The sequence below is a fragment of the Thalassophryne amazonica genome, chromosome 15 (assembly GCF_902500255.1).
Source record: "Thalassophryne amazonica chromosome 15, fThaAma1.1, whole genome shotgun sequence".
Taxonomy (NCBI): domain Eukaryota; kingdom Metazoa; phylum Chordata; class Actinopteri; order Batrachoidiformes; family Batrachoididae; genus Thalassophryne; species Thalassophryne amazonica.
In genome coordinates this window covers 74,067,147-74,093,949 of record NC_047117.1, presented here as the reverse complement: position 1 = coordinate 74,093,949, position 26,803 = coordinate 74,067,147, and the positions used below count along the sequence as shown (strand labels likewise).

Here is a 26,803-nt window from a genome sequence, read left to right as displayed (position 1 = left end):
TTCTACAGTCCCAAAGCAGAAAACGTTGGGACAATAATGAAATGCAAATAAATAAAACTACACTTTTTAATTTCTATTTCATTGCAGGCTGTATAAACCCAGGATATTTTATGTTTTGTGTTGATATATATTTTGTGTAAATATACATCCAAGTCCAAGACTTATTCAGCAGCTTGGAAATGTTCATATATCCAGCCCGACTTGTCTCAAGAAAGCTGTCTGTAAAAATGATTTAATCCATCCTTATATTTAGAATAAATAACCTCTGTTCCAACTTTTCTTTTTTGGAATGTGTTGCAGTGAATGTATATTAGTAACAAATGAAATACGCTGACCACACTGTTTGCAGTGAAACAGAATTCAAAGTAAATGAATCACTGTGTTTTTGTTTGTAACTTGCATTTTCCATATTGTTCCAGCTTCTTCTGATTTGGGGTTGTACTCTTCAAGGCTTTTACTGCAGCTTCAGTCACAGTAACAGTATTTTTCTGTGATCTGAGCAACTAGAATTGCAGCTGTCACCTTGCTCGGGGGGGTTGGTGAAGTTGGACTTTACCTGTGTGAAGCACCTTGGGGCAGCTTTGTTGTGATTTGGCACTATATAATTAAGTCATAATTTGTCTTATTTACTCTATGATAACTTGGCAGAAAGTAGACTTATTTTCCAAGGACAAAAGGAATAAAGGACACTCCATGTGTGTAATTTTATATTGAGCAGAAGTTTGTGTCTACGAGCCTGCGGCCCTCAGCGACAGCCCACTCTGATCTCTACACCTGGCAAGGCTGTGCCTCCTTCGTTGCAGACTTCCTGTCTCTGCAGCCTCTGAAACCTCCCTACAACACGGTCAGCACAGACAAAACTACAATGACACTCTGTAGAGCATATACCTCTGCTACTTATGCTGATAACTCATCTCTGATCTCAACTACTTGGGCTAGAGCAGCTTGAGTTACATAGAGTCCCTTAATTGAGAGAGTAGCATCAACTCAGAACATGGCACCATTTTGGAGCCAACTGTGCTAAACTACTGAATGAACCTTTTATGATTTGAACATTTTTTAAAATCAGTTAACCACATACAGCAACACATCCAGGTACAGGTACTATCAAAATAAAAAAAAAAATAGTTAAGCTATCAAATTTACAATTTATGATGATTTATTCAATTAATTTAAAGCCTGATTTATGCTGCAGCTCTGTAACACTGTGTCATGCAATGACGTGTGCGACAGTTTTAAAGTTCTCCTTCGCTGGATTATGCTTTATTATGGATTAATTTGACCTTCATAAAGCTTTTCTTTCTATAATAATCACCTCTAATTTAAAGCTAAGATGTACAATTTCATCTTTTTCTGACTGCGTGTTGTAAGGTTGTGCAGTTTCTGCCAAATGTTTCTGATCCCGAAATGTAATCAGCATGTGCACTGCAAAAACTATTAAAATATGATGGCAGATGAAGGAGCGAAAGCAGGAAAGTGTCAAATCACAGCCTTTCGCTGTGTCTGATTTAAAAGGTGCATGTCGTGCTGCAGGTCTGAGTCTGAACACGGTGTGAAAAACATAAACACGGTCAAGCTTTTAATCACGGAAATGACTGGTCTCACATGCGAGGGGTTTTGTGTCTTGTGTCTATTTGTGCATCCAAACGCACAGCAACCCGGCATTTTCAGCGAATAAATAAATAAAATAGATGGATTTACACGCAGACAGATTAACAATGAATGCTATTGGGCCCCAAGATAGCACAATGAGTCATGTGACCTTTTTTTTTTTTTCAATTCGTCATGTTGCTACTCTCTTAATTAAGGAACTTTTGAGTTACATACCCAACCTCACCTATAGTACCACTGTTCTCACACACACACACACACACACACACACACACACACACACACACACACACACACACACACACACACACACACACACACACACACACACACCTCTATTTGTGGCTGTGATATACTCTAACGTGTTGTTATCCAGCCCAGCTATTTGTCATCTCCCACCTTGGTACTGAAGAACCAGAGAGGAACGTGTTTCGAGTTCTCTACACTGCTGTGCAGCCTGCTGCTCGGTGTTGGCTATGATGCCTACTGCGTCTGTGGCTATGCTGCTAAAGATATGTGTCTGTTGGACCAGAGCATGCAAACCTGCCCCCTGATGGAGACTGAACAAAAGGTAAACAACACCTTTACTGCACTGTACTGCTTAATAATAACAGTACACTATTGTTTAATGCACAATAAGTTCTCCTACAATCCAAGCGAGCATCAGAATTCTACATTTTGTCCTCCTTACATGTCATGACATAGCAAGCCTGCTCTGTGTGTGCCTGATTCTGTCAGGTCTCAGAAGCTAAGCAGAGTAGGTGTTGAGTAGTGCTTGGATAGCAGACCTCTTATCAAGACTTGAGACGTGTGTGTGTTTTCTGGTCAAAACTGGAGTTGTGTCAGAATCCAACATCAAACGCGTGTGAAATCCAGATGCAGGTCTGTGGCGGATTTGCCATGACGACCATGAACAAATGGAGGCAGGTGAAAGATCAACAGCATCATGTTAGTGATGCCATAAAGTAAAGGGCCCTTTTACTACCTGGGCTTTGTTTTTAGAAGTTGTGGGGTTCATCTTTTCACTCTGGACAAAAATGAACTTACTGGGCGTAGTATTGGCCAAGTGGTTAATTCAATTCAATTCAATTTCAATTCAATTTTTTTTTTAATATAGCACCAAATCACAACAAACAGTTGCCCCAAGGCGCTTTATATTGTAAGGCAAGGCCATACAATAATTATGTAAAACCCCAACGGTCAAAACGACCCCCTGTGAGCAAGCACTTGGCTACAGTGGGAAGGAAAAACTCCCTTTTAACAGGAAGAAACCTCCAGCAGAACCAGGCTCAGGGAGGGGCAGTCTTCTGCTGGGACTGGTTGGGGCTGAGGGAGAGAACCAGGAAAAAGACATGCTGTGGAGGGGAGCAGAGATAGATCACTAATGATTAAATGCAGAGTGGTGCATACAGAGCAAAAAGAGAAAGAAACAGTGCATCATGGGAACCCCCAGCAGTCTACGTCTATAGCAGCATAACTAAGGGATGGTTCAGGGTCACCTGATCCAGCCCTAACTATAAGCTTTAGCAAAAAGGAAAGTTTTAAGCCTAATCTTAAAAGTAGAGAGGGTGTCTGTCTCCCTGATCTGAATTGGGAGCTGGTTCCACAGGAGAGGAGCCTGAAAGCTGAAGGCTCTGCCTCCCATTCTACTCTTACAAACCCTAGGAACTACAAGTAAGCCTGCAGTCTGAGAGCGAAGCGCTCTATTGGGGTGATATGGTACTACGAGGTCCCTAAGATAAGATGGGACCTGATTATTCAAAACCTTATAAGTAAGAAGGAGAATTTTAAATTCTATTCTAGAATTAACAGGAAGCCAATGAAGAGAGGCCAATATGGGTGAGATATGCTCTCTCCTTCTAGTCCCCGTTAGTACTCTAGCTGCAGCATTTTGAATTAACTGAAGGCTTTTTAGGGAACTTTTAGGACAACCTGATAATAATGAATTACAATAGTCCAGCCTAGAGGAAATAAATGCATGAATTAGTTTTTCAGCATCACTCTGAGACAAGACCTTTCTAATTTTAGAGATATTGCGTAAATGCAAAAAAGCAGTCCTACATATTTGTTTAATATGCGCTTTGAATGACATATCCTGATCAAAAATGACTCCAAGATTTCTCACAGTATTACTAGAGGTCAGGGTAATGCCATCCAGAGTAAGGATCTGGTTAGACACCATGTTTCTAAGATTTGTGGGACCAAGTACAATAACTTCAGTTTTATCTGAGTTTAAAAGCAGGAAATTAGAGGTCATCCATGTCTTTATGTCTGTAAGACAATCCTGCAGTTTAGCTAATTGGTGTGTGTCCTCTGGCTTCATGGATAGATAAAGCTGGGTATCATCTGCGTAACAATGAAAATTTAAGCAATACCATCTAATAATACTGCCTAAGGGAAGCATGTATAAAGTGAATAAAATTGGTCCTAGCACAGAACCTTGTGGAACTCCATAATTAACTTTAGTCTGTGAAGAAGATTCCCCATTTACATGAACAAATTGTAATCTATTAGACAAATATGATTCAAACCACCGCAGCGCAGTGCCTTTAATACCTATGGCATGCTCTAATCTCTGTAATAAAATTTTATGGTCAACAGTATCAAAAGCAGCACTGAGGTCTAACAGAACAAGCACAGAGATGAGCATCTGTGTGGATGTTAAAATCGGTTAATGCGCTTGGTTTCAGTGCAGAAGGTTCCCGGTTCAAACCCCACCCCTGCCACATTTCTCCATGTAATGTGGAGTTGTGTCAGGAAGGGTATACGGTGTAAAAATTGTGCCAGAATCAACATGCAGGTCCACCTTGGATCTGCTGTGGTGACCTTGAGTGCAAACAAAGGAGCAGCTGAAGGGACTTACTATTGATTCAAAATGCAAACACTGTCACAGGCTATATAATAACATGGAGCAAGCTAAAAACACCCAGTAAAGAGTTTCTTGTCACCACTGTACAGGTGAAAATGCCAGAAGTGTTTGATAGCATTCAGAGAATTTCTGAGGCACATGTTTACCTCATGTAGAGTCTTTTTAAAATGACCAATCATGCAGTTACCTGCTTACCTTAGTGTCACAGCTGTGGGACAGCTCAGCTGTCCAATAAGAGGCAAACAACTTAGATTTAAGTCGTCCAACGGGCAAACGACTTCTTATTATGTAGTTTGCCAATGAAATACTTGTTCTTCATAGTTTATAAGGGAATCGGAACTATTCCTAACTGGTATCTGTACCATATCAGAATTGTGCTATTGTGCAAGACTTCCAGAATTGTGCAAAGCTGTGGTCTGGAAACAGAAGTATTGTTCAAATTTCAAAAGTTGTGTGTTTTACAAAAATTATACCCTAACCTAGACCCTCATTCTAATCCCAACCTATTTAAGATAAAATAATTTGTAAAGTTACTGGCGCATGAGACAGGTTTAGAACCTCATTCTAACACTCAAGGCACTTTTAGAAATGGTGGTCATAATTCCAAAGTAAAAAAAACAACAAAAAACCCCACTTTATCCCAGTTGTGCAACTGCAGAATGGTCACAGATCCACACTTGTTCATGAAATTCTAGATCTACCCCATACAGCTATTTAACTTCCTCAGTATCATCAGAGGGAGTTTTTCGTTACCACTGTCGTCTGTGTCCTTGCTCTGGGAATGGTAAGGTTAGACCTTACTTGTGTGAAGCACCTTGAGGCAGCTTTGTTGTAATTTGGCGCTATATAAACTAAGGTTTTGTCATTGGATGATTAAAATAATGTTTTGTAGTTACTTTAACATGGAGCATTATTGGGAAATGTTGGTATTTCCGCAGTAATGAAGTAAGATGTTTCCATTAGTCATTCATGAATTACACATTTCACCCATGAACGTACGGTAATTTCACACTGTGAATTTTGGTTTTCCATTTCAGGAATACAGCAAATTCAGCTTTACTATCAAAATAGATCTGTTTTGTGCATTATATGTTTTTGCTTTTTAAATCCAAGCTGCAGAATGTCTCAGTATTTTAAAGTGATTGGCTTATTTTCACCTCCCTCAGTATGTTTTTGCTAGAGATCAATGTTGTGATCAGGCTTCACCTCCTGTGTGCTCCTGTTTCCCCACAGTCCAAAGACAAATGTCCAGGTTATCTGGAGTCTGTCTACATGGAATCATGCTTGTGCGTGTGCATTTTATATGCAGGTTGTGATGTCCGAGCAAAACGTTGAGGAATTAAAATACGCTGTGAAGCCTCCCAAAGAACTAAAAAGTCACTTTGAGACACAGCAGGAGAAGAAGGAACAGGAGGCGGCCAAGGCAGCTTTCCTGCACCAACAACAGGAGGCCCAGCGGCTTCAGGAGGTAACGCTGATGTTTGGCTGTAGCCAAGAAACAAAGCCATTCTTCAGGAAATAACAGCATACTGTTATTTGTGGAGGACTTTAGGCACTGTTTGAACACAAAACCCAAACAACTGCTACAGTCTAAATTGAAATCCGACTGTCTCCTACAGTTGGCCAATGCCATGCAGTCTAAATCGAAATCTGACAGCTTCCTACATTTTATAGCTAACCCATACATCTTATTTTAATCTAGAAAGGCACTTAGGCAGCACAGTGTTCTGCTGTTGTAATTTGGCAAATTGTGAAACCAAGATGCTCATACCTTTGCAGCATAAAAGGATTACTGAGGAAGTGTTTTATTACCAGTCACAAAAATGAAATAGATTCAAAATGTGTTTGTTTCAAAAGGTGAAGTTGTGGATCTGCAAGCAACCAAAGAAAAAAATACAAAGAGAAATGCAGGTCATGGGAAGCAGATAAATTAACAAAGAAACGTGGCAAAAAAACAACAGCAACAACAACAACAAAACAGGAAATACTGTGACTTGATGGCAAGCGAGAGAATGACCTGAATGAAGGGCAAGTGTACAACAAATAACCAATACTGTTAGCATGGTCTAAGCAGCGGGTCACCCCTCTGAGTCTGGTCTGCTTGAGGTTTCTTCATCAAAAACTGTGAGAGGGAGTTTTTTCTTTTCACAGTTGCCTACGTGCTTGCTTAGGGGTGTTGGTATGCTTAGACCTTAGCCATGTGAAGCACCCTGGGGTGACTTTGTTGTGATTTGGCGCTGTATAAATAAACTGAACTGAACCAGTCAGGGAATTCTGCGACCCCACCTATGGACACCAGCGGGAGACAGGAAAAAAGAAAGGAAAAAAAAAAAACAAAGTAAAAAAATTAACAAATCACCGAAACACAAGTACAAACAAACAATAAAACAAGCAGCAAACACTTCAAACATTAATCACATGGACTAAAGAAAGACAACAATCTCACAACAGAAGATGAGACCAGTGAACAAAAACCAAAGTAAACACAGTTAAAGTCAGTCACAGTTAAAGTTTTTGTATTGCACACTGTATGTAAAGGATTTTGTATAATGAATTTTTCACTCACATCGGATAAAATGCCCAGTCCTATTGCAATGCATTTCCATTAAAACCTCTCGCATGTGGGACCGGCGACCTTTCCGTGATTAAAAGCCTGACCGTTTATTTTTTGTACACCATGCTCAGAGTCGGACCTGCAGCCTGACATGCACCTGTTAAATCAGACACAGCAAAAGGCTATGATCTGACACTTTTCTGCTTTCACTCCATCTGCCATCATATTTGAATAGTTTTTGCAGCACGCGCACTGATTACAAATGGATCAGAAAAGTTTGCACATTTACAACACGGAGTCTGTAAAATTTGGAACTTGTACAGCTTACCTTTGATTTGGAGGTGATGATTGTAGAAAGAAAAACTTATTGAGGGTCAAATTAATCCATAATAAAGCATAAACCAGTGACAGAGAACTGTAGGGCCCCTCACACATAGTACGAATAAATACAACTCAGGGCATCTCATGGCAGAACAGCTCATATGAGCGAACCAGGCAAACATCAAGCCAATGGGCAGGTGTGCACAATGCTGCTGCGACGGTTCGTGCAAGCAACGGTGTCTTTTGAGCAGGAACACAGTGCGAGCAGCTGCACCACATCACGCCGCTGATGTGGAGAACAATAAAATAAAAAAATAGCTCTATAAATAGCGAATATCACTGGGTTGATATAAATAATACATAAAAGGGGATGCAATACAGAACCCCGCTGTTGTGTGTTGGGGGGTGTGGCTGGACATTTTGGTGTTCTTTTCTTTTCTTTGCCCTCCAGGTGGCATGAAGACTGATTTGTCTGTGGAGATGGTGCTGGCTGAAGAGTCCTTCACCCTCATCAACATCATGTGCAGCACCTGTGAATGGTGCTCACGTGCAGCCTTAAAGACTTTCAGCTGAAGCAGATAATTGGATGGCGTTCTGCATTTAAGTCATGTGTGATTCAAGCAGAATTGCCGGGAACTTGACCTTGTGATGTTCGTTTGTGAGACCGCGCCTGGGTTTGACACATCGTGCCTCTGAAGGAAGAAGGGTGAGGGACACATGCTGTCAGCACACATCAGAGGTGATTAATTGTTTGACTAATTGTTGATAGTAACTTGGTATTTTGTTACGCAGTATATTTGAATTGTGATGAGAATTGTGCAGCTTGCTTCTCACTGCTGTGGCGTGTAGGACAAGTGATCCTCCACCTGTTGTGAGAAGCTGCTCATTTGCATAAAGCTTAAAATACAGACCTGAATGTGTTGCTGATAGTGTGTGTCTTTTGAAGGATATTAGTTGTAACTGCTGACTTACCTCACCTCTTCTATCCTTCGCAGAGAGTCGGTTTGTCGTGTCCACCTGGGGGGTGTTTAGCGGTAATAGTGAGTCCAGAAGTGCCGGGCTTCGATCCTTTTGGGCGCTGGAGAGCGTGCCAGCCTTCACTCCACCAGAAGGATGCTATTTTAGTTTTTACACTTTATTATGCACCAGCGGGTGAAATAAAGAAATTGTTTTTGTTATTGGAACCGCTTTCTGGTTATTTTTAGCGCTGGGTTCCGTCTGACGCAGGTCCGCTCCTCAACCCGCGTCGACACAACACCCGCAGTTAAATAACCCTGATTAAATTTAAAAAAATGTCACTTACAGGATTCGAGCTCATAAGCTCTGATTACCAGACAGAATCTTTACCACTGAGCTACCATTGCTGTCCTGTAAATGGTGTGGGAAAATGCCTGAAATCAAGAAGGACATTGATGTATTTAAAAGAAAACTAAAATCACCATATAAAAACACTGCATTTTATTGAATCCCTCTTATCAAGCAGGCAATACAAGTATGAACCATCTGTTCCTTTGTAGATGACCCATGGTCACAGATGTACAGTCATGAAATGACATGAATGAGAAGCAGGGTGCTCTCATCATGTCCACATGTGCTGAGAGCGTGTCCAGCTGGCCCCGCTCTTTGGTATTTCATTATATTACACTCCTTGTTGGGTCGCCTTCCCAGTGGTTATGTATTTTTGGTTATTTTCTAGTGTCTTTGGTTTCTTTGATATTCTATGTCGAGAGTTTATCAGTTATCACTTTCTGTTTGCATTTTCTACTTAAGGTGTATTTTGGTTATGAGGCATTGTCGTGTGTTGTGTTCAGTCACCTGTGGATGCCTTGGTTTGACGCCCGCTTGTGTTCATGTAGTTCTTCACATGTTCTGGTCTGCCTTGATTATTTGCACCTGTCGTTTACTGGTCTGTGGGTCCATTGGGTCCATTGTGTTGTATGACTGTTTGATGGTTAGAGAATTTGTAATTTCGTTCCTGATCAGGTTTTCTACGTATTGTGGTTAGTTCTTTCCCTCCTTGTAGTATTTATTTATTTATTTTTTTTAGTTTTGTTAGTTTTTGTCCAGATCACCTGTATGGTTTCTATTTTTGTCACCTTGGATTTAATAAATCACCTGAGTTTTTGACACATATCCTTCTGAGTCTGGCTGCCTGAGGTTCTAAATCATCTTCACTCCTGGTCACTAACTATAACAGAAAGCAATGAAAATGTCCCCCCAAAAAATGTCTTGTCTCACAGTGTTAAAAAATGGGGTGGGGTGTCCTGGATCCTTGTTTCAAACGTGCTCCAGAATTAAATGGTTCCTTCTTCCTTGGCACATGCTAAGGATTCTAGGTAATGAGTTGGTGCTGCACATTGTTGTATCCACCACCTTGGCCTTTTCCAGCCTCTGGGGTCCTCAACACTGACTTGTCTCCTAGTGAGGTCAGATGTCCATCAGTCAACTCGGCATGCCTCATACTCAACCTGCCTCTGAACTTGTAAAAACAATTTATCTTGGCAGTGACATTCTTGTCTGTGGGTCCTCAGACTTTGAGATCAAGGGAGGCATGGTAAGAGCTGAACAGCGGTGTTTGGTGATGCTCATACCTTTGCAGAAGAACAAAGATCCAGGTCTTCAGTGTCCTGGTGCTTCCTGTTTTAGAATATGGTTGTGTGAGCTGAAAGTGACTTAAGACAACGGCTAGATGCCTTCGGTTTCTTGGGAGCATCCTTGAGTACTGCTGGAATGAGTTTGGGACTGAGGATTACCCACAACCTTCATTTTACCAAGCTAGCTGCAAACACCTTTGATGATGTCCATCCAGCTTTTTTATTCATACAATGATTTTCTAGTTGTGTTGTCATTGTACTTTTAGAATAATAGCTTTCTTTTAAAATTCAGGGTTAGGTAATTGTATGGATTTGTTCATTACTTATTAACACTTTCTAATATTATAATTTCATTTTTTTTAACCATTTTGTTTTTCCTCTCTGGAACAGTTTTGATTTTCCTAAAAATATTTCAGCTTTAATGTGTAAATCTTTCTACTGATCCTTAAGGAAAGTGCTCGGCCCCCTCCTGACACGCTGCATGGATTGCGGGTGCATTGCTGGGTTTTGGTTCTGTCAGACAGTCAGGACATCTCAACAAACTTCTTTATCGATCCGCTGACTGGGAAGAGCTACACCACTACTGACCACCATTTCCTGGGCGTCGAGAGCATCTGGAACCATCACAACTACTGGGTGAACATGAAGCCCTGCAGCAGTGGCTGTGAGGTGTGTACACCAAATATTGGCACCACACTGTACATTTAAGTCTGTTGGACTCCGCTGTGCCTGTCAGGATTAGCCACCTGTGAAAACATCCCCTCGTTCATTGTGGATTTTCCAGCTTTCAGGTGTAAATGTAGTAGTTTGGAGCAGAGATTGTGTCATTCATTTTGACTGTTTGATATGACTGCTTACATGTAAAGTGCTTGTCAGTTGCCAATATGGCCGACTTCCACATTAGTTAGTAAGTCTCTTCGGCTTTTCCCTTTTTCCAATCAGGCTCACCTCAGCAGATCCTGTATGTTGATTTGGCACACGTTTTGACACATATACTGTAGTGTTCAGAATAATAGTAGTGCCATGTGACTAAAAAGATTAATCCAGGTTTTGAGTATATTTCTTATTGTTACATGGGAAACAAGGTACCAGTAGATTCAGTAGATTCTCACAAATCCAACAAGACAAAGTATTCATGATATGCACACTCTTAAGGCTATGAAATTGAGCTATTAGTAAAAAAAAAAGAAAAGGGGGTGTTCACAATAATAGTAGTGTGGCATTCAGTCAGTGAGTTTGTCAATTTTGTGGAACAAACAGGTGTGAATCAGGTGTCCCCTATTTAAGGATGAAGCCAGCACCTGTTGAACATGCTTTTCTCTTTGAAAGCCTGAGGAAAATGGGATGTTCAAGACATTGTTCAGAAGAACAGCGTAGTTTGATTAAAAAGTTGATTGGAGAGGGGAAAACTTATACGCAGGTGCAAGAAAGTATAGGCTGTTCATCTACAGTAATCTCCAATGCTTTAAAATGGACAAAAAACCAGAGACGTGTGGAAGAAAATGGAAAACAACCATCAAAATGGATAGAAGAATAACCAGAATGGCAAAGGCTCACCCATTGATCAGCTCCAGGATGATCAAAGACAGTCTGGAGTTACCTGTAAGTGCTGTGACAGTTAGAAGACGCCTGTGTGAATGTAATTTATTTGCAAGAATCCCCCGCAAAGTCCCTCTGTTAAATAAAAGACGTGCAGAAGAGGTTACAATTTGCCAAAGAACACATCAACTGGCCTAAAGAGAAATGGAGGAATATTTTGTGGACTGATGAGAGCAAAATTGTTCTTTTTGGGTCCAAGGGCCGCAGACAGTTTGTGAGACGACCACCAAACTCTGAATTCAAGCCACAGTTCACAGTGAAGACAGTGAAGCATGGTGGTGCAAGCATCATGATATGGGCATGTTTCTCCTACTATGGTGTTGGGCCTATATATCGCATACCAGGTATCATGGATCAGGATATTTGGATATGTCAAAATACTTGAAGAGGTCATGTTGCCTTATGCTGAAGAGGACATGCCCTTGAAATGGGTGTTTCAACAAGACAATGACCCCAAGCACACTAGTAAACAAGCAAAATCTTGGTTCCAAACCAACAAAATTAATGCCTCGCAGATGTGAAGAACAGTGTTGTATAGTAACGAAGTAAAAATACTTCACTACTGTACTTAAGTACGTTTTGGGAGACTGTACTTTACTCAAGTTTTTTTTAATTCAGCTTACTTTCACTTTTACTTCACTACATTTCCGACCTTAATTGCATACTTCTACTCCGATACATTTTCTATTTGCCCTGTCATTACTCGTTACAAAAAAACACACACACACACGAAAAAAGTGGTGTTTTCACCCAGAGACACCACTGATTACTAGTGACTGCAATGAAGTCAGGCCCATACATGTCGACCTATACGGATTTTCCGAGTTTCAGAGTCATACGGACGTACAAATAAAGTCTTACGGATATTTAGAGTTTGGTCTGCAGCGGGTCTGTAATCATCTGCAGCTCGACTCCACTTTGATGCGTGAGCCATTGAAGCAATGCTTCGAACCACTGGCTCATGGTTCTTTGATTTGCTGCTCTTCAGAAGCGGTCCGCTTCTTAACCCCTCTCAAAGCCATTAAAATAGTCGCTTTTGTGTGGATTAAAGTCACAAACTGGGACTCTTGTCATGTTGTAGTCAAGAAACGAGAATCGCCTTCTGTTCCGTTGACACAAAATTGCCGCTTTAAATAAAATGACACCTCTTTCCAAACGCTGTAATACAGAAAATAAACTACAATCGACTAAAACGTTTTTTTTTCTTCCCAAAATGAGACGTCCTGTGTTCTTTATGAATTAAACTGATGCTGACATACAGCACAGCCAGCTGTAAGAGCTCAGCTCAGATGTATATAGCGCCAAATCGCAACAAAAGCCTTTTTTTTGCTCTGTATGCACCACTCTGCATTTAATCATTAGTGATCGATCTCTTCTCCCCTCCACAGCATGTCTTTTTCCTGGTTCTCTCCCTCAGCCCCAACCAGTCCCAGCAGAAGACTGCCCCTCCCTGAGCCTGGTTCTGCTGGAGGTTTCTTCCTGTTAAAAGGGAGTTTTTCCTTCCCACTGTAGCCAAGTGCTTGCTCACAGGGGGTCGTTTTGACCGTTGGGGTTTTACATAATTATTGTATGGCCTTGCCTTACAATATAAAGCGCCTTGGGGCAACTGTTTGTTGTGATTTGGCGCTATATAAAAAAATTGATTGATTGATTGATTGATTGATCTCAAGGCACCTCACATAGAACAGTTCAACATAAAAAATTAAAATATGTACATAATTAAAAACAGAAGTAAAAGAATAAAACAGATAAAAAATAAAAACTATTCATAAGAAAGAGAATAGAAATAGGCTTTAAGGCTTGACTTAAAAATGTCCACAGACTCCAACTGCCTCACGGTCGCAGGAAGACCGTTCCACAGAGCGGGTGCACGATAAGAAAAAGCTGTTTGACCCGCTGACATAGAAAACCTGTAAAGCCTACTTTTAGTACACAAAAAATTCACAAGTGGTATCGATGAGGAATCGGCTCGATAAGCGGAATCGATAATGGTATCGATAAAATCTTATCGATACCCATCCCTAATAAACACACTGGGTGAAGTCGAGAATCATTGACATGCCAGTCTGCAACATAGGCATTGGTGAGGCGATTTTTCGATACACTTGATGAAGTTCTGAGGTATGTTTTATTTTGTTCATTATATTCGATTTATTTTTCATGATTTTTCGTATTTCCACTAGTGACACACAGTTCTTGTTTCTGTAAAAAATAACTAAATTTGACACATTCAGTTCTATAAAATTCAGCGTGATGCATGAATACTTGATCTCTATTGTTTGAAATTCAACTGTGGAGGAAATACTAATGATCCTGACTTTAATGTCATTGTGGCAACTCATAAAATGTGGACAAAAACCCAGTTATGTGATACCGCTATGCGGTTGTGTGTACTGTAATAAAACTGATTTTGGTGTGATTTGGAGGTTATAAGGATTTTGTGCTGATTTTATGGATTTTCTCACTTGGTTATACAGGTGGACCCTCAAAGGGGTTGACATGTATGCAGGCCGATTTGTCATGAATCATGTCCGGTAGGCTTTTTTGCAGTTGCGCACTTGGGGGATGTTTGTCAGGAAAATGATCATTTCTCTACATTGATTACAGACCTGCAGCGGGTCTGTAATCAACTTTTCTGCAGCGCTGCTTGGCTTTGAACCTTGAACCAATCGAATCAGTGATTCGCAGGTCGAAGCAGTACTTCGATCTACGATTCGTGGATTGATTGCTTTATTTCGTTTTATCCTAATTTTTCCCCGCTAAAACCCTGAAGAGCATATGTCTGTGAGTAATATTTAATATTTTTATGTTAAACCAACCTGTTATGGTCTTCTGAAACCGTTGATAGATGAATTTATAACTTAAAAACAGGACAGATGCTAACACGTTAGCATGTCTATGGCGTTTTCAATGTTAAAGTTAGCATTAAGCTGTTCGCATCAGCACGTTTGTGTTGTTTTCTGTATAATTAATGGCTGAGCTTTTGTTGTCGTAAAAGAGTCAAATTGTAATTTTTTAAATTTATTTTTATTCATATATTATAGCAACAACAATAATAGTCTACATAATAGACAATAATAGTCAATAATAATAGACTAATAACGTTACAATTTTAGAGAAAGAGACAAAAACAACCTAATGAAACAAAACAACAGAAAAGATAAAACCATGTAACAATGAAAATACAACCCCTGGCAAAAATTATGGAATCACCGGCCTCGGAGGATGTTCATTCAGTTGTTTAATTTTGTAGAAAAAAAGCAGATCACAGACATGACACAAAACTAAAGTCATTTCAAATGGCAACTTTCTGGCTTTAAGAAACACTATAAGAAATCAAGAAAAAAGATTGTGGCAGTCAGTAACTGTTACTTTTTTAGACCAAGCAGAGGGAAAAAATATGGAATCACTCAATTCTGAGGAAAAAATTATGGAATCACCCTGTAAATTTTCATCCCCAAAACTAACACCTGCATCAAATCACATCTGCTCGTTGACATTGACCCTATGTGTCTTTTTGCAAGGAATGTTTTCACAGTTTTTGCTCTATGGCAAGATGCATCATCATCCCCTTTCAGTTGTCCAAAATATCAACGTAAACTTGTGCATTTATTGATGATGTAATGACAGCCATCTCCCCAGTGCCTTTACCTGACATGCAGCCCCATATCATCAATGACTGTGGAAATTTACATGTTCTCTTCAGGCAGTCATCTTTATAAATCCCATTGGAACGGCACCAAACAAAAGTTCCAGCATCATCACCTTGCCCAATGCAGATTCGAGATTCATCACTGAATATGACTTTCATCCAGTCATCCACAGTCCACGATTGCTTTTCCTTAGCCCATTGTAACCTTGTTTTTTTCTGTTTAGGTGTTAATGATGGCTTTCATTTAGCTTTTCTGTATGTAAATCCCATTTCCTTTAGGCAGTTTCTTACAGTTCGGTGACAGACGTTGACTCCAGTTTCCTCCCATTCGTTCCTCATTTGTTTTGTTGTGCATTTTTCGATTTTTGAGACATATTGCTTTAAGTTTTCTGTCTTGACGCTTTGATGTCTTCCTTGGTCTACCAGTATGTTTGGCTTTAACAACCTTCCCATGTTGTTTGTATTTGGTCCAGAGTTTAGACACAGCTGACTGAATAACCAACATCTTTTGCAACATTGCGTGATGATTTACCCTCTTTTAAGAGTTTGATAATCCTCTCCTTTGTTTCAATTGACATCTCTCGTGTTGGAGCCATGATTCATGTCAGTCCACTTGGTGCAACAGCTCTCCAAGGTGTGATCACTCCTTTTTAGATGCAGACTAATGAGCAGATCTGATTTGATGCAGGTGTTAGTTTTGGGGATAAAAATTTACAGGGTGATTCCATAATTTATTCCTCAGAATTGAGTGATTCCATATTTTTTTCCTCTGCTTGGTCTAAAAAAGTAACCGTTACTGACTGCCACAATCTTTTTTTCTTGATTTCTTATAGTGTTTCTTAAAGCCAGGAAGTTGCCATTTGAAATGACTTTAGTTTTGTGTCATGTCTGTGATCTGCTTTTTTTCTACAAAATTAAACAACTGAATGAACATTATCTGAGGCCGGTGATTCCATAATTTTTGCCAGGAGTTGTAAATAAATACATTTAGAAATAAATAACTGTTTCCTGTGAACACCTAGTGAGTAGTCTACTCTTGTTTAGGTTTTGAAACCTTGTTTCTGGTGTTTTTGTGTGATGTGCACAATTTTCAGTATTTTGACTAATACTACCAGTCATTTACAAGCCTAGATAAACTTTTATAAAAAAAAAAAAAATCAGTCCGTTTTTGATTGTACTTTTACTTTCAATACTTGAGTACATTTAGTTGTACATTACTTGTCATACTTAAGTACAATAAATACTAGATACTTTAAGACTTTTACTTGAGTAGCATTTCAATCAGTGACTTGAACTTCTGCCAAAGTCATTTTTTAGTGGGTATCTGTACTTTTACTTAAGTGTGATTTTCCGGTACTTTATATAACACTGGTGAAGAAATCATGAAAAACTGTGGTTATACAACTAAATACTATCAATCAATCAATCAACTTTTTTCTTGTATAGCGCCAAATCACAACAAACAGTTGCCCCAAGGCGCTCCACATTGCAAGGCAAGGCCATACAATAATTATGAAACACAGTCTACGTCTAAAGCAACATAACCAAGGGATGGTCCAGGGTCACCCGATCCAGCCCTAACTATAAGCCTTAGCGAAAAGGAAAGTTTTAAGCCTAATCTTAAAAGTAGAGAGGGTATCTGTCTCCCTGATCTGAATTGGGAGCTGGTTCCACAGGAGAGGAGCCTGAAAGCTGAAGGCTCTGCCTCCCATTCTACTCTTACAAACCCTAGGAACTACAAGTAAGCCCGCAGTCTGAGAGCGAAGCGCTCTAATGGGGTAATATGGTACTATGAGGTCCCTAAGATAAGATGGGACCTGATTATTCAAAACCTTATAAGTAAGAAGAAGAATTTTAAATTCTATTCTAGCATTAACAGGAAGCCAATGAAGGGAGGCCAACACGGGTGAGATATGCTCTCTCCTGCTAGTCCCCGTCAGTACTCTAGCTGCAGCATTCTGAACCAACTGAAGGCTTTTTAGGGAACTTTTAGGACAACCTGATAATAATGAATTACAATAGTCCAGCCTAGAGGAAACAAATGCATGAATTAGTTTTTCAGCATCACTCTGAGACAAGACCTTTCTGATTTTAGAGATATTGCGTAAATGCAAAAAGGCAGTCCTACATAAGTCCTACTAGTTAAGTGATTCACAGGATTGCTAAAAAAGCAGTTTGAACATAATAGTTTTGAGTTTGTAGTGTCAACAGCAGATGCTACTATTATTGTGAACACCCCCTTTTCTACTTTTTTTTTACTAATAGCCCAATTTCATAGCCTTAAGAGTGTGCATATCATGAATGCTTGGTCTTGTTGGATTTGTGAGAATCTACTGAATCTACTGGTACCTTGTTTCCCATGTAACAATAAGAAATATACTCAAAGCCTGGATTAATCTTTTTAGTCACATAGCACTACTATTATTCTGAACACTACTGTACAGCTGACTATTCCATATATACCTGTGGTCACCAGTTCACAAGTTGTATTTTAGCACATGATTTTTACCTCCTCCAAACTTCGTTGGCGGAGGTTATGTTTCCACCCTGTTTGTTTGTCTGTCTGTTTGTGAACAGCCTGGAGCCCACAATTTTTCATATATCATTATGAAATTTTTACAGGGGAGTCATATCCTGATAGGCAAGAATGTATTCAGTTTTCAAGGTCATAGGTCAAAGTCAGGAAAAATCTTGGAAAATTAGAAAATCCCTATCATTAACGTTGAACAAATTTTCAAAAATTCATAACTCTGTCAAACAAAATCTAATTTCTTTCATATTTGAGAGCGTTATGTAGGATGGTATCCTTCATCGGCTGACAGTTTGATCCGGATCTGATCTAGATTACAGATTTTGTGGCCATTCAAATTTAATATTGAAAACCCCATTTAATATGTATTTTACATTATATCTTAATCAAACCTGCCCCAATCACTCTCATATTTGAAAGTGAGGTGCAGACTGGCACTCACTATCACCTGACAAAGATTGATCCGGCTCTGATGCGGATTGTGGATTTTGTGGCTATTTGAATTTAATATTTAAAAGTCCATTTGGTGTACATTTTGCATTATATCTTAATCAAAAAGTGCCTCAATCACTCTCATTTGTGACAATGAGGTGCAAACTGGCACTCTCAATGAACAGACTAAGTTTGAGCCACATCTGATCCGTATTGCGGATTTAGCGGAGATTTGATTTTAACATTGAAAAGCCCCTTTGATCTGTATATTTTTTTAATTATATTTTAGCTTATGAAAAGCCACTTATAGCAGGACTTTGAACTTTAAAAATTTTTTCCAAGGTAAAAATTTGTGTAAATTTCCAAACCTCCACTAGTGTGGTGGAGGTTTGCACTCTATTTTTACGTTGTTTATTTTATCACTTAAATTTTGGATGTTGTTAAATACCCGTGTTTTCAATCCATTTTCAATCCCTTTATTATTGTGTTGATGTTGTAAAGCACTTCGACATGACTGAAAAGTTCCATACAAACAAAAGTTAATATTAAAGCTACAGTGTACAGGATCTAACAGCGCTTCTTAGCAGAAATGGGGAAAATCACGTTCATTAGTGTATAATATGCTGCACCAAGGAATTGATGTGTTTTCATAAGATTAGAATGTTTACATGGAACATGGCAGTGGGACCCCTCATGGTGCCATGTTGCACCACAGCTGGAAGACTGAAAAAAAAAGGAGATGAATCAGTGGGTGCTCCCCTATACAACACCTACTGATACCTAACAAGTCTGAGAATCCTCATTTTTATGAAATGGAGGATCATACATATTGCTTAACACAAGAGAAAGCAAAGAGACATGAATCCCCGTCACCAAAGAAGCTACAACATGATGTAAACAACATTATGACTGGTGACAGCATAATGCAGTCCGCAATGTCACTGCTAAATAATACTGAGGTCTACACTTTAATGTATTCTTATAATGTTGTCGTCAAAAAGATCATTCTTCTCATAAACAATACACAATCAGACAGTAAATATTAATGAAATATACAACCCCAAATCAAAAAAAGTTGGGATGTATAAAAAAATAAATAAAACAAAAAAACCTGCAGTGATTCTTTCATTTACTTTGACTTTGCAGACTATGAACCAAAAATATTTTATTGTTTGTGATGTGAACTTGATTTCAGTTGTTAATATTCATCTATTCCTGCATTTCAAGCCTGCAACATATCAAAAAACTGCCCTGTGACAGACTGGCATCCCCCCCCCCCACCACCACCACACCCTATGACTGCTGGGATAGGTTCCAGCCCCCAGTGACCCTTAATTGGAGTAAGCAGTCAAAGATGAGTGAGTGAATACAAAAAATAAAAAAAAATCTTATTTGACACAAAGCATATAATGCCATAAAAGAGTTCAAGTTGAGCTGTTGGTTGAATAAATGTCAAATTTTGTTTGACAAGTACTTTAAAAAATGAAGGTGTTCAGTTCCAAGCAAAGAATCATAGAAAATCTATGTTACTTATTTGAGAGACTGCAACCAGCTGTGAGAGACGTGGTGCAAACTGAACTGTTTTTTGTGCATTTCCTGTTGTGTGTGTGTGTAGGACATAGTGTTCGATCTCGATGATTTGGACATGTGGGAACCAGTCCTGTGGGGTTCTACCAGTCGGAAGCAGCAAATCCTGAAGAATTCTGAGATCTACAGGATGAGCCACAATGAGGAGGTGTGTTTGTGCTGCACATGGTGTGTGTATGTGTGTGTGAGGACACAGGAAACAAGCTCCTTCGACTGAGTTGGAGTCTGTACTCTCAGACCTCTGCGCTTTCGCACACATCACCGATCTGTTGCACACTTCTATAAGTACATTGTCTGTGCACATTGCACAAAAACAACCCTGCAGACCCCTGGTTTAATGTCCAACACAACTTCAGTTTGCCTCAAAGAGTACAAAGTATCAGGACTCATGGTGGCCTGGAACTGGAAACAGTAGGAGACCAATGCAGACTCACAGGCATGGTTAGTTTAGATGAATAAAAGGATTTATCTTGAAACCAGGCATTGGGTTCGGTACACAGGTAGTCAGACATGGGAGCAGAGGTATCAGACGTGGTCCATAAACCAGGCAGGGTTCGTTTACAGGATGTCAAGGTATAAAGTAGGCAAAACAAAGGCAGAGTCAAAATACAGGCGGAGTTCAGGATATGGCAAGGCGGAGGTCGGAGCACAAACACAAGGTCAAAACACACAAGCGCAAACTGGACAAAAATGAGAGGCGAGAAAGTGAACAAAGTCAACAATTGGGCAGTGAGCTGTGGAACTGTGAGGGTTTTAATGAGGAGCAAACTAATCAGGTTGATGTTAAGCAGGTGTGTGGAAGGTTCTGGAAAGAGGTGTGGTTAAGTGAACAAAGAAGAGAGAAGAAAGACAAGAAAGGGTGGGAGGGCAAAACAAAGCAGCAAGAGAAGTGAGTGACAGAAAAACTAACTGTGAGAAACATGACTTGCTCAAACAGTAAATGTGAGCAAAACAAAAGGGGCAAACCTAAGAGCTAACGTGACAAGTCAAAAAAGGGGGAAACAAGAAAACTAATGACTAAAACTCAAACTTGAATGGAACTGTTATTGACTGTTACAGAACAGTGAATACGAGGTCTGTTAGAAAAGTATCCGACCTTTTTATTTTTTTCAAAAACCTGATGGATTTGAATCACGTGTGCTTGCATGAGCCAACCTTGAACCTTCGTGCGCATGCGTGAGTTTTTTCACGTCTGTCGATTGCGTCATTTGCTTGTAAGCAGCCTTTGTGTAAGGATGGGTGGAGTCTTTCATCGTTTTTTTCTTGGCAAGGAAATGGCGTAACGACTGGAGTAGCGCGACTGCATCAGATTTTGCCAGAAACTGGGCGACAGCCATGTGGAAACCATTCGGATTATTCAGACGGCTTTCGGTGACGATGCTCTGGGAATCACACAGATTAAGGAGCGGTACAACCGGTTTAAAGACATCCGCACAACGGTGGAGAGTGCACCGCGCTCCGGGTGGCCATCAACCTGCTGAAATGACCAGATCATTTCCAAAGTGAACACTGTGGTTATGTGGGACCGTCGTGTGACTATCTGAAAATTGCGGAAGAGGTGGACATCAGCACTTTTTCGGCACATTCCACTGTGACAGAAGATTTGGCCATGAAAAGAGTTGCAGCAAAATTCATCGGCACGAAGCTGATGGCGCAGCAAAAGCGCCACTGTGTTGAAGCCTCACAGGACATGTTGTGACATGTCCAGCTTGTCCACAATTTCTCGGATAGTCACACGACTGAAAAGCCGTCTGAATCTTCCAAATGGTGGACGAGGTGGGCATGTTACAACATGTCCTGTGAGGCTTCAACACGGTTTTGCTGCGCCATCAGCTTCGTGCCGATGAATTTCGCTGCAACTCTTTTCATGGCCAAATCTTCTGTCACAGTGGAATGTGCCGAAAAAGTGCTGATGTCCGCCTCTTCCACAATTTCTCGGCTAGTCACACGACGGTCCCACATCACCACAGCGTTCACTTTGGAAATGATCTGGTCATTTCAGCATGTTGATGGCCGCCCGGAGCGTGGCGCGCTCTCCACCATTGTTCGGACATCTTTAAACCGGTTGTACCGCTCCTTAATCTGTGTGATGCCCAGAGGATCGTCACGAAAGCTGTCTGAATAATCCGAATGGTTTCCACCTGGCTGTCGCCCAGTTTCTGGCAAAATTTGATGCAGTCGCGCTGTTCCAGTCGTTCCGCCATTTCCTTGCAAAGAAAAAACGACGAGAGACTCCACCCGTCCTCACACAAAGGCTGCTTACAAGCAAATGACGCAATTGACAGGAGTGAAAAAACTCACGCATGCGCACGAAGGTTCAAGGTTGGCTCATGCAAGCACACGTGATTCAAATCCATCAGGTTTTTGAAAAAAATAAAAAGGTCGGATACTTTTCTAACAGACCTCGTACAATAAAAATGGCAAAACAAACTATTGATTAAACTACAAATAAACAAAACCAGGTGAATACAGAATAATGCAATTAATAAAACACGATAACTGATAAACAGAAAAAGCTGACTAACAAATGGAACAATCTGATGAGCAACACTGAAGATAAATAATAACAAAAACCTGTGACCAAGCAAATACAATAAATGTGATAAACAGAACTAAACTAAGGCTAAAATAACTTAAAGGACCCAGAGTGAAGGAATACAACAACCAGCTACAATACAGATGATAACCAAAGAATGAACCAGTGACAAAAGTGCAAAACAAAGAAAAGCTATAAACAGAACCAAACTGAGATTTACATGAGAAAATATTAACATATGAAAACTAAAACCAGAAAACACACAGGACATAAAGTCGAAACCCGGACGTAAACCCCGAGCCAGGGTCAAGCATGACACAAAGACACAATAAAATGTGCCTCACCTTTTCAAGGGAAATCACTCAAGACAGAAACCAAATATGTGTAGTGAAAATGTTTAATTTATTTAGTCCAAAATCATGATGAATCTCAGTGCAGCAATCAGCAGTGTGTGCATGTTGTCTTGTTTCTATGCTGATCTGCTCTCCCTTTATATGAAAACTCCAGGAAACAGACTCCATTTTTTGTCAATCATTCTACATCCATGTGTTGTGAAAGTGACGTGACACGGACCCACAACAGGGGGCGGTAATGAACGGACAATGGATAAGCCAAAAGTAACAATTTAATGTTGTGAATCGCACAACGACGTACAGACAATAACAATATGGTGGACTGTCAATCATACACCAGGTGACGTGTGGGCAGGCTCGACGATAGAAGAAGCCTTGCGAGAGAAGAGCTGGATCCCCACACAGCTTCCACCACCAACGGAGCTGAAGAACACCGGAGCTGCCAAGCCCTGCGCCCCAGGTGGCCGCTGTCTTCAGCAGTCAGACCCGGTACTGCTGGCAGAAAACAGAGACAGTCCTGATGAGTGTGAGTTCGCACACTCAGTAATCCCACAGTCAGTGTTCAGTAAAGGAGGGAGAACCTCCACCTCCAATCACACACTCGTGCAGCTCCTGTCCGAAGCCGTCGCTGTCACACCAAACGCCAATCCCACAGATAAGGACAAACACCACAGGATAACGGCTGCAAAAGAAGTTCAGATTATCATTCAACGGTTTGAGTCAGCAGAAAAATTACCTGAATGGTAGCTGATTTCTCGGCGGGGAGGTGGAGTTGCAGTCCGGCCTTTATGGTGGTGGTGATGAGTAGTGGATGAGTGACAGCTGGTACGGATGATGAGTGACAGCTGTCACTCCTGGTTGCTCCGATGCCCTCTGTGCTTGAAGCCCGCACTTCAAGCAGGGCGCCATCTTGTGGTGGTGGGCCAGCAGTACCTCCTCTTCAGCGGCCCACACAACACCATGCGCAAAATGCAATCACCCATCTGACAGCACAAACCGTGTGTGTGTGTGTGTGTGTTGATTTGTCTCTATCTACTATTGTGTGTATCCACAGCTGCTTCAGGAAGTATAATCAACACTGAAAATAACTAGAAGCCCCCTCAGTAAATCACATGACCCCAGGCTCCTTTAATTTAAGCTCCAAACCAAACTGCAATTTTTTTAGTCCACTCTAAAGTGGAATAAAGCCATAACACACTGTGCAACATCTCAGTCAATCAAAAGATCTTGATTACTGATGAATAATCCAGAAATTTAACTTGCAACATTCAGTCTTGCTTACTGAACCTTGATCCTCATGGCTGACTTTTGATTGACAAATTTTGACGGCAATCGCTGATGCTCGAGTCATAATCACTGGGTTTTGATGATGATGAGTGAACTTTGATCCTGACTGCTGTCCTTTGCTCTGCCCATTGAGTCAGATCTGCACCAAAATGGAGTGGGTTTGAGTATTAACATAGCATTGTGATAATGACTACAGAATCAAAGCAATGAATATCAGAAATCAGCAATCAGGACCAAAGGTTAGGATCCACCCCTTCACTGTACAGTGAAGTTATCTTGCAGAAGGAGTGTTATAAACATTGACCACTGCTTTGGCTGCAGTACAGTTATTACTGTAAAATAAAACCATTGTACTACACGAACCAAACTTCATGGCATATATTTGGAAATAATCAAACGCTTTGTTAGCCCAAGTGAACCTCTAAGAATGTGTGCAAGATACTGGCTCTTATCATTACAAAAAGGTCTTCATAGCGTATTTCATGCCATACTTTCACGAGACCACCCACCTGGAAATAGTGTACTCAGTGTTGCATCAAATAATGCTGGAAAGTTGTTGAACACTTGTTTTTTTATTGTGTCATTTAGATGATTTTATTTACTACACCTACATTAAAAAAAAAAACTCAGTTGTAAATCTGATGGCATGAGGTACAAACTAACTGCTGGATCTCATTCTTGCCTGTTGGAATGTATGAGTAAAATAATATGAAGGTCTGCCACCAATGAGTATCAGCTGTTCAACACTATGTTGTTGTGATTTCAAGGGGGAGGAGCGGCCTAAACTGTTTCACATGCCGAGGTCCTGGGTCAGTGATATCACGATCTCAAAGAAAGGTACAGCCACAGACAGAGTCTCCTGTGTCTTGTCTAATTGGAAACACTGTAGTGCAGAGCTTTTCTGTGGCACCTTGCATTAGCTACCCAGTGGCTCTAAAAGGTTTGAAACCCAAAGTGACCTCCTGCTGTTGTAGAAGCCTGATTCTTATGTCCCTGTTTAGATCTCGAGCTCCGCTGGCCAGAAGGACACAAGCTGATCTGCTACAAAAAAGCAGAACTGGAGATGTTTGCTCCATGCGTTATGGCAGGTGGCCTCATCAAAAGACTCTCCACCTACAAACACCTTGACTGTGAGTGCTGGCTTAAAGAAAATTAGTATGAAGCTGTAGTCCCGGGGTTCCTGTACGGCTAAAACAGTTTCCTCAAGTATTTTCAGCAATAAAAAAGTACATCATCTGCCTTGAGGAATCTTTGTGCCAGTGGAACTTTTAGCACACCAGAGTGCACAGAAGATAATCATGAGATGATTTTCCCAAGAGATGTGTTGGCTTTTGACTGAAAATAATGCACACAGCACTGCTCAAACCATGATCATATCAATTAGTAAGTTCCAGAAATCTTACAGTACTTTTTCTGTTATGTCTGGCCATTAATTTGAATTGGATTTGAAAAAAAACAACGAATATGGAAAATCATAATTATATGAATATAATGGCTACTATTCCATTTATTTTTATTTTTGGCATTTTCAAAGGAAGAGAGCACATTACAAACTGAAATTGATAAACTTCATATATTATTCTCCCAGTTTGGATGGAAATATTGTTAAATTAAATAACTGGTACCTGTTAACTATAACAACCTGTCAAATTTTGAATTTTTAACAATTATTTATCCAGGGGACAGCAATATTCTGTTCTTCAGTTATATTATGTACATAAATACATTTTCACACATTTACAACTTGAAGCTATCCAGTACAACTGCAGTATTTTTGTTTTTGTTGTTTTTGGGGGGTTTTTTGCCACAGTGAAGCACCAGTGAGATTTCAGGGCACCTCAGTGACACCATCCTGCTGGTTTGGAAATCCATTCAGAGAGCAGGGCCTGTATTCACAAAGAATATGAGTCCTCTCAGAAAGCTCCCAGCTTAGCCTAAAGATTCCTAGCAAGGAATCTTAGCCTATGAGTGATCCAGGAAGAGTCTGAGAGCAACTCTGAGCAAGGAATGGACAGAAACTTCTATCTTTGTGAGGTGGCGGGGTTTACCCCGTTGCTAGGTATGATGCAGTCTTCTAAGAGTTGTGATTGGTTGTCACACAAATGGAAAGAGAAAAAAATAAATACACTCCACGCTCCTAGTTATGAATGCACAGTAGAATCAACCGATCATATAACCTGAACTATATTAAGAAATGTGTAATCATGAAAATAATTTTATGTCATGATAATGAAACTCAGCAAAATTAAATGAATTGCTACACAGCTTCAAAATGTTTAAACGTACCTCAGTCACATGACAATTATTATATTGATTAGCTTATTATGTTTACTCTCCATGCTGGTAATTGCACACAAGCGATGAGTGTCTGAAGCGCTGGTACGTACTGCAATCCAAAGTGAGAGCGGCGATTGCAGCACACAAGCAAAGTTCTCAAACAGGTGAGTTTAGGCTACGGCTGTTGACATTGCTTACTTTGATATTAAGAATTGTATGAATGTTATAGAATTGACATGTAATTTACATTTTTCCTGTAGCCAGGTATTGCAATGTTGTGATGACCTCCATCTCAGGCGTTATTACGTTACTACGCTGGATGGAAAATCTAAGCTCATTCCTGATGAGGTCAATCACAAACATTATCCCTGCACAATCAAGCCAGTAGCGTGTTACTGAATCACTGTCATTCAACATACGGAGAATGTTTCTCCTTCCTCTCGGTCTTTCTTCTGTCTTGTCTAAGACACTTTTAGGCTTCTTACAAGTCCTCCTCTCTCCTCTTAACTGTTTTTCACCTTGGGAGCTCTTTCAAGGCCCAAGATCCCTTGTGAATAACTTATTTTACCAAGGGAAAATTCTAAAATATGTTAGAATTCAA

At 40.2% G+C, this 26,803-nt stretch overlaps 1 protein-coding gene across 1 annotated transcript in view; it reads left to right on the top strand.

Annotated features, from left to right (window-relative positions):
* ccdc135 (coiled-coil domain containing 135) overlaps positions 1–26,803 on the top strand; it is a 43,788-nt gene that overhangs the window by 6,955 nt on the left and 10,030 nt on the right. The window contains exons 4-10 of the mRNA XM_034189213.1: positions 719–844; positions 1,988–2,182; positions 5,790–5,948; positions 10,400–10,618; positions 19,778–19,897; positions 24,693–24,762; positions 24,927–25,055. Of these exons, the coding sequence (XP_034045104.1) occupies positions 719–844; positions 1,988–2,182; positions 5,790–5,948; positions 10,400–10,618; positions 19,778–19,897; positions 24,693–24,762; positions 24,927–25,055 (1,018 nt within the window). The remainder of the gene's footprint in view (positions 1–718; positions 845–1,987; positions 2,183–5,789; positions 5,949–10,399; positions 10,619–19,777; positions 19,898–24,692; positions 24,763–24,926; positions 25,056–26,803) is intronic.